Below are 15,719 nucleotides of genomic sequence, written 5' to 3'. Positions count from 1 at the left end.
TGAACCTTGCTCTGATCAGGCATGTCACTGTCATGCACTGATTAGCAGCAAAATCACAAAACTCTTAAAGCCTTTCAGCAATTCACAAAACAAGAAACCACATCTCCTGTAGCATGAAAGCCCCGTGAGAGCAAAAAACCAGCATCATACATCCAACTTTGTGTTGATTCTGAGGCTAATTTTCCATGAAATTCTCTGCTGTGCACAGAGACAAATGCAGTTTTCCTAGACTCTTTTTGTGCCTTTTGGCCCCGTGAATAGGTAGTTTTTAATCTAATCTGAAAGCTCCTAGCACAAGAGGATTCATGTTGCCTGTTTGTGACTCTCACAGGCACGAGGAAGAGTGCACCAGAATCCCAGTAGAACCCTGGAACTCCTCTAGATGGTTAGAAAGGGTTAGAGCTTTGCCTCAGAGAAAATTAAACTCAGGCTGTTGGTGCTGGGGAAGCAGTAAGGCGTTGGGTTTTCAAAGCAAGAAACATGCCCAGTCCCCAGTGCTCTCCGCACCGCGCTGGGGGAGCCGTAGAACCGAGGAACACTGCGGCAGGGCCCGCTGCCATCCCCCAGCACCTCCCTGAGCAGCACTGAGGACAAAATGGACACGGCAGCAGTGCCAAAGGCGACTGAAGCAGCTTCTTGGGGATGGTGGTAATGAGCCGCTCTGTCAACTTACTTGAAGTGTCCCCAGTAATCGCGCAGGTCTCGCATGTTTGCTCTAACACCATTCAGTGAGAAGCAGACCTAGTTTGCCAAGAGCAACAAAGGAAGCCCCTAATTACCTTTGTTGAACATTCTGCTTTTTAAAACTTCTGTTAGCCACTCTTGGAGCAGCTCTGCCATTCTAAGCCTTGCCTTGAAAGGTAAATTGAGTCCATTTTTCAATAATGTTGAACTTGATAGAGTTGACTTAACATTTTAAAAGAGCCTTGTCAAAGCATGAGGTAACAATTTCAAACACAACAAGCTAACTCCGTGGAGTTAACATGATGGGAAGATGTATTATTTCAGCTGTCCCAGTGGGAAAACTTTCCTCGGTTCTCCCCATAGTCATAGCATAGAGAACGGTATCTTTTATTTACAGAACATACGTGTCATCTGGCAGTGGAGAAGCAGGCTGCAATTCCACCGTGTGTGAAAGGAAAGGTTGCAAAGCAAGGAGTCACACCATGTTATACGTAGTTTTTGTTCCATTGCATAGTTACTCACTTCCTCAGTTGCCCTGGAAGTCCATGAGTAACTCAATCTTTTTGAGAGCTACAGGGTCATATTTCATCCAAGCTCTACATTAAATAACGTAGGCACAGAAATTAACGATTGGTGTTCTCAAAGCCAAGACTAATTTATAGAGTTTGGAAATTATTTCCTGCCTGCTGGATTTATAAGCAAAAGCCAGTGTTGCTGGGAGAGGAGGCAGCCAAGGCTAATCTGTCTCGATCCAGATTAGAAAGTATTCAGAGTGTGCAGTAATGTTACGTGGTATTGTGTGAGCCCCAGGCAGGCTCTAGATTATGAAATCCCGCTCTTCAGGATCTCAGGTTTGGTGATAGCAGAGCTTGGATTAGAAGGTGACTTTCAGACTGTATTTGTGGCAGATGCAGTGCCAAGACCGGAATTCAGCAATATCACATTCCTACAAGCAGTTTTCCGCTACAGATTGATGGAAACGTCCGTATAACCGTTTTTGGAAGAGTCCCATTGTCTGGGGTCAGCTCCAAACCAGCCTAGAAGGCCCAGATCCTTCTGCAAATGCCACTCAGGTTGGAGCTTATATTTGAGAGCATGAGTTCAGGTCTCATGTTTTGCATCTCGATCTCTACACTTAAAATTCAGGAGCATTTGAATGTGTGGTGTTCATAGAGGATTTTAAATGCTTTTGCAGAACACCAGATAGGGAGTCCAGCACGTGGGCTTTGCTAGAGGAGACAGCAGAGCTGGGACAGAGTTCGGCATCCCTTTTCCTCCCTTCCTTGCTTAGCTTGCAGTCTCCTCAGGTACCTCAGTACCCCCAAGACCTTTAACTCCAGGAGCTGGTAACATGACTTACACACTTGCAGCTCAAACCCAGTGGTCACCAGTCTCCCTGTGCGGATGTGTGCTCCCTTGGAAGCACTCGCTGACACCACAAAGAGCAAGGGAGACCCACAGCTCTGAGTGCTTTTTTTCCTGAGGTGCACATGGTGTATAGAGGGAGCATGGCCTCCAGACCGCTCAGGAGATTTCTCTTCTGCTAGTAATTGAGTGATTTCCTCTGTGCTCTCCCCTCTCCGGAAGGGATTTCTGAACCTGTTTGTCTTGGCTATTGCTCTGGCTTCCACTAGTGAAAGCTCAATTTCCTGAATACCAAGGTCACCCAGAAGAAAACCCGGCAGCACCAATGGCAATGGCTCGTATTTCAGAACAGGTGTGGGGAGGGAACTCTCCCTTGCCCTAAAGATTTCACCGAGCAATAATTTCCACATCAAGTATATTTCCTATCCCAGCCTTTGCTCCCAAAACTGGCTGAGCCTGTTTTTAACCCGGACAGTTTCAAGCCATTCAGGTTTTCTCATCCTGCCCTGATTGTTAATTTCGTCATCAGCCTGGTTGAGGTGATGCGTTAGAAGCGAGCACACCAGCCAGCTGCGCCGTGCGGAAGAAGTAAAAGCTCCTGTGTGAAAGTATCTTCAGCAAGTGAAGAAGAAATTCAGATTTGTTACCGATGAAGTGAGTCACGAAGCCAGAGGAGTATATTTACATATGATTGCTGCCTGCTTTAAGTCCCAAGCACCACAGTGATGCTGTGGAATCAGTGCCCTGTTTAGACAACAGACGCAGAATGTCCCATGGGACATCACTGCTGTGTCAGAGCCAGCCTGTGTGCTGGGAGGAGTCTCTGAAGGTGAGAAGCCAGTATTTCCAAGGTGGTCTCTTTGCAAAGAAAGTGAATTCCACTGCGGCCAGGTCAGTGTGCAGATACCTTGGGAACTGTACTTACAAATTTGTCTATTTGAAGAGAAAGGCAGTTCAGGTGCAAATGTCCTAACAGGAAATTAGACAACATTGATTGAAAATTAACTCTGCGCGAACTCTTTAGCTAGTTCAGCTGTTACGTAAGCGCCACAGTACTAAGAACAGCAGCTCCTATTTCAAAACAGATACGGAGAAGAAAACCCTCCAAAGGTGTTTCTGCACAGATAATTTCCACGTCAAGAATATTTCTTAACCCAGCCCTCTGCTCCCACAGTTGGCCTGAGCCAGTTTTGTAAAAAAAAAACCAAAACCTGATTTGCTTATTTAGTCTGCTCACTATAGTTTCTTATCTCAGTCTTTTGGTTTGTTCTCTTGTACCCTCCGTAGAAGGAAAAGTGTGTGTTTTGGCTTGCCTGGGGTTTTTAGCTTGGTTTCCTAAGGAAACAAGAATAATGCAGTTTTATTTGTGTGTGTGTGCACATGCATGTTTGAAAAAACTTTATGAAAATAAACGACCAGGCAGAGGAGATAAACCATTCTTCAGTCCTCATTTAGTAAAAAGATTTAATGCAAGTCCAGCTCTATTATTCACCTGCATAAGAATTTGTTCTGCCTGCAGTGAGGGGGGTACACTTAGGTAGGAGTGACTTCAGAGCGTGTTTCTTCTTATCTGTAAAATGCAGGGTGCTGTGCTCATTCCCTGAGCTGTACAGAATTTAATAATATCTTTCCCGGATGAGCTACTCAAAACGCCGGTATCCCTAGGGAGGGCTTCACTCCGTGCCTGACCCTGCAGAGCCTCTCAGGTAATGCTGATGTGCAGCAAAAGCAGCCAAAGACATAATTTTTCTACTTATAAAATAGAGGTTGCCCAGAAAATGCTTCTTTGTACCTGAACAAAACCCAGTTGGGTCCCACTGCTTCCTGCCAGCAGTGAACAACCCCGCTGCTTGGTGACAGCATTACTGCAGCCACTGGGCAAAGTGGAAGGTCTAACTGTGGGCACGTACTGGGTGGATGAATTTGTAAACAGGCTTGTCTGGAGTTTGTGGGTTTTGAAGTATTTCTTGTCACTGTCTTTTTGCTTCCTCTCCCTCTTTACACAATATCCCCTGGGTTTGAGAGGGCCCTGTTGGAGGGTGGAACAGCAAGTGGCAGGAAAGGCAGGGCAGCTTTTGATCTTCCCTTGATCTTTAACCCCGTACTTCAGGCCCTGCATATAAATTAGGTTTTGAGGAGGGAGCCGAGGTGAGTAAGCAAGGCGGTAGCACTTCCTTCCCTGAAGAGACAACGAGCTGGCAAGGAAGCAGCCGGGGATTGAAATGTGGGGAGGTTATCATTTCTTCCTGGTCATAGAGCTGCGGAGAGCTCTGCTGCCTGGCCTCTCCCAGAGCAAATACCTGACCTTAGACTGTCCGAGGGTCATCACTGTCACCAGCTGGAAAGCCTGCATCCCCTGCACACAGTCCCTGTCAGCTCCGCACGGTGCTGCCACTTTGTCTTCTAGGCTGGAAGCAGGAGGCGGTAGGTACCCACCTCACAGTCCTGCGCAGAGCGAGCCCTCAGGGTGGGTGCTTCACCCCAACACGTTATTGGTAGGGCTGAGGGCAGGGAGCCAAGGGCATCCTGTGCTCTGGCCGGTGACTTGTTCACACATTACTTCTGCGTTATGAATTTCCCATTCCTCCCTGCAGAGAAGCAATAAACAATAAGGTCTTCTCATTCAGCAAAAAGCCTGACTTGGATGTACAAAAAGTGCAGTCAACTGATTCTTAAAAAAAAAGCTTCTTTTCATATCAGATTATTTTATCACTGTGTTACCCTGTGATGAAGCCTCGTTACCATCAGGACAGCAGTACATGACGGTGTTGCTCTTGTTAAAGCTGTATGTCCTGATTCACAGTACAGCAAACTACCGTTTGCCCCGGTAATCTGCAGGCTTTGCAGTATGTTCTCAAATCCAGGAGAGAGTGATTCAGAGAGCTGGACCTCTCGGGTCAGAAACAAATTCGCAACAGATCACTCTGAAAGTAACCTTTTGGCCTGGTAATAAGTACCAAGTGCTTTCTGCCAGTGGGAACATGATATTTGTCATCTTTCTGTTGTTCAAGCTGTTAGACTGTGTAGTCATCTAGTTCCAGGGTGTCTTGTTTGTTTAGTTGTATTTCTGTAGCATGAGTTCATGCTCAAGGCCTCATTGTGTAACACAAAAACAACTCTTTAGATACAATAGGCTGGGAGAGCAGTGCGTTAGATGTCAGAACGGGTAACTGCGTAGTCTCCTTTTTCTGCAAAATGGTTATTGTTCTGTGGTTTTATTGCAGGTGGTAACCTTTGATGCGGGAGGAGTAAGTGGCCATGCTAACCACATTTCTCTTTACACTGCTTTAAGGTACAGAGTTCTAAATGCTTCTTTGAATGCCTCCCTGTAGTGTTACAGGGTGAACGTGCTGTTTGTGTGTAAGCAGGAAACCAATAGCTAGAGCCAAAAGCAGTGTTAACGTGTTCGATACAAGTGAGTGCCAGGCTGTGGGACACAATACTGTTTGGAAAAACTCTCCCAGCTCTGCGAATGACCTACAGTATCCTTCATTGTTCCATCCGCTGGTGCTTTGCCAGTCTCCCTTTCACTGGGCCCTCTTTGCTCTTCCTGTCCTTGATCCCACTAAAATATGCCACAGATCACTTTGCACTTCTGCTGTGAGGAGAGTGTGAACGGCTCATACCTGAGCTGGTGGTAGTTGGATTTTGGAAAGTTCTGCACCGTTGTTCCAGAGGATGTTGCCATCCTGTCCAGGTACCTGAATTTACCTCTCTGTGGTGTGGGAGGATTGCTAGACAAAAATCCCTTGTATTAAAATCAGCCAAATCTTGCTGGCAAGACGGCTACTGTGTTTTATTTTAACCCTCTGCTCAGTCAGACCTCATGGCGTCCTAGAGAGATGTCTTCCAGAGCTGCCCTTGCCTTTCCCAGGCATGAGAAAAACTCTTTGCAAGTATGTCTTGTATTTTTAGCACCCATTTGTTTTCTGAATCATCTGTGCAATTCAAATAACTCTCTGGCTCTGCTAGCTAACAACATCACAGTGATTTGCCTTTCTCACTTGCCTAGAGAAAGCTGCAGTGCCACGGAACTCGTGCTGTGACCTACTGAGCTCCTCTGGGAAGACGCTGAATGTCTTTGATGCTATCTGACGGCTGGAATTCAGTGTTAGAAGGGATCATGGCTTTTCCCAGCAACTTCAGAAATAGCCTAAGAGAAGGAAAGGGGACGGAGTTAAAGCAAACACTGTGCTTGTTTGGGCTAAGTGGGGAGATGCTTTCCGGCACAGGGTTATTTGAGGAGTGAGTGAGTACCAGAGGTTGATGACCGATGCTTAGACCATAGGCATGGAGGGACTGGAGAACTTCCAGCTGCCTGGACCTCTGCTGGTTCAGTCAGTTGCTGTACGGCCTGCAAATAGGAATGGAGGGGACATTGTTAGGTGTCCTGCTGCATCCTGACGAGAAGATACAGGGAAGGCAAGCTAGCAGGTGAACTGTGTAGGAGAAAGTTACGGAAAACTCTTTGATTTTGATCCCAGATCTACTGTTGTCTCACTTTTTGACTATGCAGAAAAGACTTCGCCATCTTCGTGCTTTAGGTTTCCTCTGTGCGCAGTGGGGATAACTGTGTTAACGCTCTTCTTATCTTGGAGTATGTTACTAGGAAGTATTTCATTATCTTCGAACTCAGACCTTTGCATTAGTCCTTAGCCTACAGCAGCACATTGTCCTGGGCTGATGAGCGACACAGTGACAGGGACACCAGAGTAAAAGCGGCTGTCATGAACTGAGGGCTGGTTTGTGCCTTGTCTCTCTTCCAGTCCTGAATCAGCAGAAATAAGCATGGTGGCCCAGTCATCTGCACATGGCAGGAGTAATACTGTGGCCACTGAAAGGTTAAGTTTATTTTTAGTGGCTTGCTTGCCCTCATTATTTTTCAGTTTGTGCCATGAAGGAAGTAGAGCGTGACTGTATCACTCCCGATTTTCAGTGCCCTGATGAGTTTGTACCTATCGGCTGGTACAGGCAGTGCTGGGAGCACGCACGGAGGCTCCTGCCGTACCTCCCTGCCAGCAGGGCCTTTCAAAGCCGCGCTTGCTGTCCCTGGGGCCCCAGGGCTACATGGCAAGACAAAGCCAAATGAACTCTCCCCTCCAGGTAGCATGTGCAGTGTATTTATTAACCATCTTTAAACAAGATCTGCAGATTTTTGCTGTCACTGTGGCTGTAAGTGGAAAGGGTGAAGCAGAGGGCTGCTGCAGTGACCCTCAGCTCTTTGTGTTCCCAATCTGTAGAAGATAGACACGTGCAACTACCTCAGAGATTATTTTCTGGAAGAGCAGGGGCAGAACAGGCTGTGCGACCCATCCCACAACTCCTTGCTCCAGGAGGCGCAAATTACTGAACAGCTTCAAGAAACAAAACGGTTCATAGTCACAGCTGAGCAGATGCTCAGTATTATCTGCTAAGGGCATAAATATTCTTTCTAGTGTCTGGAGCAGAGGTTAGGTTCAAAGGAACAGGAATGATTCAGAAGAAGTGTGTCCTTCCCCTTGCAGCAGGCTTTCCCCTGACAACTTACAGGGAGTCCAGCTGCTGCTGTGTGTCTGGGCTTTGGATTTGAGAGGAACTGTGAAATGCCAAGGTTTGAGGGTGGATTCGTTCTCCTGCAAGGGAAAAATAAGAAAAAACAGGATGGGAGAGGAACGCAAATTGCTATTTGATTTCAGTCTCCTCTGGGAGTATTTCAGTTCTGGCTTCCAGGTGGGAAAAAAACCAACTCAAACCCAAGAAAATCCCACTTAGCAGAGAAGGGAGAATTGGAAGCCATCCTCTGTAGCTGTGCTTCATTCCCCACCACCTTGATCTGGCAAAATCATCCTCTCTTAGCCCTCAGAATAGGAGCTTTCCCTGTGGCAAAGAGAGGCTGGATCCTTTACACTCCTCCACAAGGAGGAGCAGGTCTTGACTGACACGAAGGTCAGCGTTTGGCCAGTCACTAGGCACTATGGTAATAAGCACAGGAGCTACTACGTGACAGGAATATTTGAAAACCTCTTTTTCCTGCACTTTGAAATGACAATGTTTGCACTGAGCTCACGTGTAATATCGAGGTGGTTTAGTTTTGTGTGAGTCATTGTGCATTTTGATTTTCAGCAAGCCCTCTTGCCCAGTAGCCTAGCCAGGGGGGGCTGTTGGTTTTGTTGTTCACTCGCTTTCTTAGGATGGAGAGGAGCGGTCTTTGTGAGGAAGAAGAACTGTACCACTTCTTTTCTTTGGTGAGCTATCAAATCCATCTAGAACAGGAAAGAATGGTCCTTGTCTGCTTAAAGCAGAGCAAACTGAGTGGAAAATAGGAGCTGCTATATTTATCCACTGTGCATTATGTTGTTATAGCAACCGCATCCATAAAACTTATGTCAATGATGCCATATAAAAAAACTACATCAAAGAATCACTAGCTGAGCCTATTCTCATCAATTCCATTTGGAAAAACACCTCTCAGTCTCGGAGGATGGTTCTTAACATTTGCCAGCTCAGTGGTAGGTTGTAAACGAGTCTGTGCAGAAGTTAACATTTGGGAGCTTAGTGCTTTATCGCTCTTGAGTTGATCATGATGCAGCTGGAGTGCCACCGCTGCCTTGTTGCCCTGTTGTCACAGCCTGGGCATTGAATGCCCCATTTATGACTGCTGTGAGTCAGAATCACAGAATTACTGAGGCTGGAAAAGACATCTGAGATCATCAAGTCCAGCCTATGACCCAACACCCCGACATCGGGCAGAGCATGGCACCCAGTGTCACATCCAGCCTTTCCTTAAACACCTCCAGGGACGGTGACTCCCCCTTCCCTGGGCAGTGCATCCCAGTGCCTGAGCACCCCCTCTGGGAGGATGTAGCATTGTGCAGAAGGGTTGCACTGAGGCTTCCTGAAAGAGGAGGATTGATTAAACTCCAGCTTCAAATAAGGATATCAAAGGTGTGTATGGCCAAATCCCACAGACTCAGTGCGTACAGTTCTCAAAAGCCACCACCATGCCTGGCATAAATGCCCTCGCTGGGTATGTTGTCCTGGATTTTATCTCATCCTTCAACCCTGCTCCCTCCTTCCTTAAATTAACCAAGTTCATTCATCCCAGTGCCCTTCCACGATACCGTTGAGAGCTGTTAGGATAAAGTTGAGCACAGGGCACCAGCATTGCGCGGATTCCCCCACAAAGAAGCTTTTATTCCAAAGAAACCACCTCAAGGAATGCCCTTCGCAGCGTCCCTAAACTGTTAGCCTCGTGAGTGGGGCCGTGACACTGCACATTCTTCCCCCAGACAGTGGAGCGACCAAAGCACAGAGTCGCAGAGCAGCTCTGTCAACTGGAAGATCTCTGAATCGACATCTTTTCTTCCTGACTGGCAGAACCTTTTTTTGCCGCTGCAATACACACGAGTACAGAGTGCCTGAATATTGTTTTAAAGACTGCATGTTGCTACATGGTGTAGCTCAGGGTGCATGGAAATGGAGCCAGAAAGTCCGGTTAGGGAGGGAGGAGGCGTTCCAGATAGCAAACATTCAACATCTGGCAAGTATATCCTTCTAATGTCTCTGGGATTCCTAAGAGACTGGCTGTTCTTCCTCCTTCACATCTGTTTTGTCAGATTAATTGGGCAGATTAGAGGTTAAGATCCTAAATGGAGCCACAATGCATCTTTGAGACATCCATTCTTTGCCATGCTCTTCAAAATTGTACTACCAGCGCTCTACAGCAGCCAGGGCAGTCACTTCAGTGCAGAGCGTTGCCTTTGGCACGGGAGATGCTTTGGAGAGTGAAGTCACAGATTTCATTGAAGAATTTCTCATCAAACACAACATCACCAAAACTGTAATCCACCCATCAGGGCGTCAGTCCTACCACCCCAGAGGAGTTCTGCGCTCCCCAAGACTGAGGTTTCAGCTCCATCTTGCCTTGTTCCTTCTTGCCATTATGGGGGGGTATCGAGGGTCAGTGCCTCTTAGGAGCTACCCACTCACTTTGCTGCTGTCTGTCCTTGAGGATGAGGGAATAAAGACAGGGGATTTGGGAGCTAGCTCAGTCCTTCAGTTTACAGGATGAGGGTTGTTGGACTATTTCATTTTTTTCTGCTGAGCAGATGTAGCTGATAGCTACAGACAGCAGCTGGTCCTTGAGGGAGGAGTCGGTGCTGAGTCCTTACAGGGCAGAAGTGGTGGGTACCTTCAAATATCTCCTGGCCTTTTTGAAGTTCTTCGTTGCAGTTCCTTCAAATATGGATCTGAACCTACCACAGGCATAATAAAGAGGGTGCAGTGAGAGGTGTCCTGTAATCAACTGGCCTCTCACACTTGGTGGGTGGATGAGAACGAGCCACCTTAGGTCACTTTATGTTTAAAAAGAATTTATAAAAAGCCTCTCTGGAAAAAAACACATGGAAAAAGCTCCTGAAAAAGAGCCTCTTTGTGTTTGACTTTTTGAGATTTTATGCCAAACTCCTGCTTTTCACCCAAACCACAGCAAGTCTGATCTATAAAACAACATTCCCAAAATGGCAACAACAGAGAGCTGCAACCTCTCCCCTACTTGGAAGCATCCCAGGGAGACAGCTCCAGCAGGGTGGAGATGGGAGCGAGAAGATTGATTTGGGGAGATGATTGGCTGGTTTTATGAAAGTGTGCAGGAGGTAGAGTTCTCTCTCTCTCTGGAGTGCATTGCCATCTCTTGCCTGAGAAACACAAATGAGCGAGGCTGCGATTCCTCTGCAGCGTTACGGCTGGGTGGAGCCCATTCCCACAGAGCCTTGCCAAAGCAATTGGCTCAGGACAAAGAGAATGAGGAGAGAATCAGTTTCTTCATGCCTATTCTTCCAGATCAGTGTCAGGTCTGCCTGGCAGCAGCCTTGAGGACCTTCCAGTAACCAAAACACACTTTGTGTCTCCCTGAACCTTTATACGCGCACAAACTCCTTAACTTGGGGCTGAATCAAGCTTGCCTTCCCTGCTGAAGGTGCTCTTTTTTTTGATTCCATGTGAACTGGATCTCTCCTTGCTTCTGTTTCTAGTGGCCAGGAAGGGTGGTTATTAGTTCACTCCTGGAGCAGTTCTTACATCCTTTCCTTTGCTGTCAGTTGGTGCTTTGAAGGCCCCTCCATGGCAGAGCAGCACACCCAGAACAGACATTAGGGCTTTGGATAGTAAGCCCGATTTCACAACCAGTTACTGCTTTATCTCCCCAAGCTTATTTTAAAAAGTTCCCACCCTGCAAGCTTTACCAAATACTGAATCACTTCTTTGGGTGGCCAGGTTCTAGCTGTGGGTGAAGAAACCTCTGGCAAAAGAGCAAAGCAGACATGAATGGAGATACTTAAATGTTCCTTCTCGCCCTTGCCCCCAGAATTGCTGCTAAGGTTTACAAGGGAACATCGAACAGTCTTTGGGAGAACAGTAGGACTTAAGAAGTGGAGTAGAAGGTGGCCAAGTCAGTATGACAAGGCCATTGTTTAGCAGAACATGGTATTGCTTGCAGATCTTTGGCTCTGGAGAAGAGGAGATCATTGGCAGGAGAATCTATTTCAGGCATATATCTTCTGATTGCTGTTTGAGTTCTGCCATGACCTGCATTTCTGGCTTGACTTTTGCTTTGAATTGCTTTGGGTATTCATTACGCCGTGCTTCCTATTTTGTCTATGCCTGTATAGCTAATCCTTTTCCTTGAACTTAACCAATAGCCAGAGATAATCCTAGTTTGAAAGTGACTGGAGAAACATATAAATGTTTACATATAAAGTATGTTTTATCCTAGTTGTTTACACATGAATTGTCACATTGTCCTTCGTCAAATACACCACTATAAGATGATAACAATCTCTTTAAATATTACACAGGGTTAAATAACTTTTTTTATTTCCTTTCTCCTTTTGGCAAATGTTCCACTGTTTTTGTGTTGTTTTTTTTTTTCTTACGGAGGAGCAGCCTGGGGGTGGGACATCTCTGAGTGCCATCTGCTGGAGACCTGCTTCCTCCCATCCCTGTGTTGGGCCAAATCTGGAGGCCGATGTGAGCATAAGTGCCCTGAAGCCATGAACCACAGGCTAGAGCAGGAGAAGCAAGAGAATTAAAAAGGAATTGAAGTTAATTTCCTCTTAGGCCTTCACCATATCAGGATTGTCTGCTTCCGCTTCTTGATGGAAGCACCATATGTGTTCACATCTCCTACTCCGGTCCCCTCTTTCTGTTTCCAAGGGACGCATTTTTGTGACAGAGACATCTTAGGACAAAATCGTGAAGGGATCAAAGTCTTACTGAGCAAAAAGTCAGAGCAGCTTCACAGAAGTCCCAGTGCCAGTGTGGGTTAGAAAGAAAGAAGCTGGTCCCCAAACAGGAGCTGCTGCTGAGGCAACGTCCCTGGTCAGCAGGCACAAGGCTTTCAAGAGCCAGCGCTCCCAGAGGTGAATAACCTTTGGTAGCCTCTTGCAGCTTCCCTTAGTGCAACATGAGAAGTTCGAGGGCGAGTTGGATTTATGGAGCTTGTTTGTGCTGTGTCCCAGCAGCTAGGATGAGGAAGGCAATGGCAGAATTGTGTGGAGAATGAGGCTTACCACGGCCTGACACGTGCGGTGTCGGCTCCTGATCTTTCTTATATGATGAGCTATCGTAAATGTGTGCCTGTGTGTATTAAAAGGGTTAATTTGTGGTTCAGAGTTTATAGCTGTAAAATCAGGATTTGAATAACTTCACTGAGTGTTTACCCCCGTCTCTCTTTTCATTCACAGGTACCTGCTTTCGGAGCAGAAGTTACCTGACGGTACGTCACATCACACATCCATGACCCTGCAGGCACTGGGCAGCCGTTACATGAATGTTCTGTCCAGGGTTTCATCTGCCCAGCTCACCTGTATTTGCAATGCAGATGAAACCCAAAGCTGAACTCTTCCTTGCCCTTTTATCTCCCTGCAATTTTTTACCATCTCATGCTTCTCTGCAGTCGCTTTGCTGTCTTTTGAGGTTGTTCTGCCTCAGTGGTGTGATTCAGCATCTGGCCTGTGCCTCTTGCTGTCTTGCATGAATATGAGTGCTATTGCCAGGTCTCACAGCTCAGTCTCAAAGTTTTTGGTCACATCTTATTTATAAGCTTCTTTAATTATTTTTTTTTTTGTGACAGGGTCCTCAGAAACCTTTACCAGCTTAGCCAAAAATAGTTGCATATATCAAGCTAAGCTTCCACCAAAATCTGGTGTGTATAGGAAAGGTATCTGAAATCTGCAGAGACACAACAAATTGTTGGAGTGGCTTCTTTTACATGTAACTGAGCAAGTATCTCTGAGAAAGCAGGGAAAACAATTAAGTAAAGTACAGAAGCAGGTTGCTCTTGACCCTTTTTGGAGCAGATCTGCAGCCCTTAGCTCTGGGAAACAGTGCCTGACTCAGGGACAAATCCGTGGAACTAGTTTAGGCACAAAGCTGTCTGCTGATGAAGAGAGCATGAGCCAAGATGGCAGAATGCCCTTTAGTTGAGTCCTGACTCTAGTCTCTTCAGTTCCCCCAACTGTGAGAGAAGAGTATTAATACCAACGTCTTTCCTGAGACCTTTTCTTTGTTCAGCTTTGGGATGTAGCAGAGAACTCTGTGGGTGCTGTGTGCAGCACAGAGAGAAAACAAGGACCGGCAGTGATAGATGTCATTGCTGGATGTCAGGCCTTATCGAGACTGAACCACCTTCATGTGCTGTTCGTGCAGGTTTGTCAGATGCAGTGTGGTCCTGAGTGTGGGCTCTGCCTCAGAGTGGTTCAGGTTTGAAACAGACCCACGTACAGACAACGTTTCCATTTCTCTAGCAGCATCAAGACTCCTGAAGCTATATGAAAGCCTTGCTGCTCTGATTACATCACATCTGACATGACCTACAAACACCAAAGGAACGGGGAGCTCCCATGCTGCTGCTTACGCTAAGCCTTTCCAAATATAGTTCCAGTCTCATTGAAATTCCCAGTATTTATAATTCGATCTGGCAGGCGTGCAGGGCTGTGCATCAGAGGGGCTTAATGAAAGAAGAGTGATGCTGGAATTGAGGCTGTCTGGATAGAGCTGAAAGCATGTTCAGGCCATGGAAATGTGCTGCTCTCCTGTTGGTAAGACGGGACTATTTGTGGGTGAACCTGTGTAAGCTCATGTGATCAGGGAATCCACAGAAAATCTCTCTGCAAATGCAAAAGCCACCTAAGCCGTGCATTGCCTCAGTGATATGCAAATGAGGACCCTAAATATCCTGCTTTGCTTTCTAATGACCTTAGGCAGTGTAAACACAACAGGCTTTTTATAGTGTGTAATCAAGTTCTCCAGCCTGGGCACAAGCCCATAGGCTTGTTTCAAGAAGCAAGACAGTGGCTGGATAATGCATCCACCCCTCTGCTGGCCCCATCGGATCTGACCAGTGCTCTTCTAAAAGAACTGGTGTGCTAGCATCTGTCAGGAGCAGTGCAAGCCCTGACACACACATTTGCTAATAATCTTCTCGTTCTAGGCATCCTCGCTGCATAAGTGATTTGGAAGTAGAAATCCAAGCCGAACAGGCTGTGGGCTACATGCCCTTCTATTCCCAGCCTAATCCGCTGGCTATATCGATCTTGTCCTTTCTGCCAACCTAGAGAGGTTGCATTACACTGTTAATCCCATCCTGCCCAGGTCACAGTCACAACAGGCTCTGAAAGGCTTCACCTGCTCGTGTCACAGGAGGAGACTCATCAATGGCAGCACTTCTCAGCCTGCTTGGCAGGGAGCAGCCTGTTTCTCTGAAACCTTTTCCATCTCTCCCTGGACTGTACATTCCTTCCCTTCTTCATTTCATCTCACGTTCCCATGTGGAGCAGCGTTTGCTGTCAGCATGTGGACATCCTTGTCATATCACTAACGCAGAGGACTCTTACAGTGCCCTTCGTTTTGTGAGGCTGGAATGCCGTTGCGTCGCCTGCTCTGACCGGTGTGGGCCCAGGAGATCAGACTTATCAATACTGAAACCACTTGCAGCCGTTTTGTGCCCCTGCTGCTGAGCTTTGGGGAACAAAAGGGTGTAATTGCTGCATTAATTAATGCTTGTTCAGGAAAAACTGATGAAGAAAGGGAGAGTGCGTTTTGGTAAGGCAGCAGCCCAGGCTTCAGAGGCTGGTGGTGAGTAACCCTACACCAGCCTTCTCTTTCTATCACTGCAAGTAGGAATTCACGGGCATTGCCAGGGTCAATTAACAGCCATCCAGGATTGCCCCAGGTTTGCTCCGTCCTCCCCGGTGAGCAGTGAAGAGCTGAAGGTGGCCAGCAGGAACAGTGACTACCAGAGCAGGGGGATCCATGTCCGTTCCTTCCCTCTGCGGTGCCCTGGTTCTCTCTGAGACCACCCGCCGACAGACTGGACCTGCTGAGCAGCGCAGGGCATCTCTGTGGAGAAGCAGAAGACTGGTGCCCCTGCTCCTGGCGCATCACGGGCTGGCTGCTCGGAAGCGAGAAACGTCTTCAGCGGGAATGAAAGAACGGTCAGGGCACTTGTGGGTGCAGCTGCCCACTTGTCACTGCCGAGCACCCTTTGCTGTAGCGAGCTGGGACCTTATGGCAGCTAAACAGCAACTGCTCCGGCACCTGTCGAGGTGGCCCGTGAGCGAGGTGGGCTCGGGCTGGCGGTCAGGAGGTGGCCCGGGCCACGCTAGCGAGGGGAGCTCAGCGGAGCCGGGGGC

The 15,719-nt window shown here is 47.3% G+C and overlaps 1 protein-coding gene across 1 annotated transcript in view; it reads left to right on the top strand.

Annotated features, from left to right (window-relative positions):
* The window catches only part of PIGL (phosphatidylinositol glycan anchor biosynthesis, class L), a gene marked incomplete at both ends in the record, with an annotated part of 46,777 nt that extends 33,975 nt beyond the window's left edge, over nt 1-12,802 (top strand). The window contains 2 exons of the mRNA XM_009866665.1: nt 5,274-5,341; nt 12,771-12,802. Coding sequence (XP_009864967.1) covers nt 5,274-5,341; nt 12,771-12,802 — 100 coding nt within the window. The remainder of the gene's footprint in view (nt 1-5,273; nt 5,342-12,770) is intronic.
* Between the last annotated feature and the right edge of the window lie 2,917 nt (nt 12,803-15,719).

This window comes from Apaloderma vittatum, unplaced genomic scaffold, assembly GCF_000703405.1.
Source record: "Apaloderma vittatum isolate BGI_N311 unplaced genomic scaffold, ASM70340v1 scaffold15013, whole genome shotgun sequence".
NCBI lineage: Eukaryota > Metazoa > Chordata > Aves > Trogoniformes > Trogonidae > Apaloderma > Apaloderma vittatum.
Note: the sequence above shows the minus strand (reverse complement) of the source record. Positions and strands in the feature narration are given on the sequence as shown.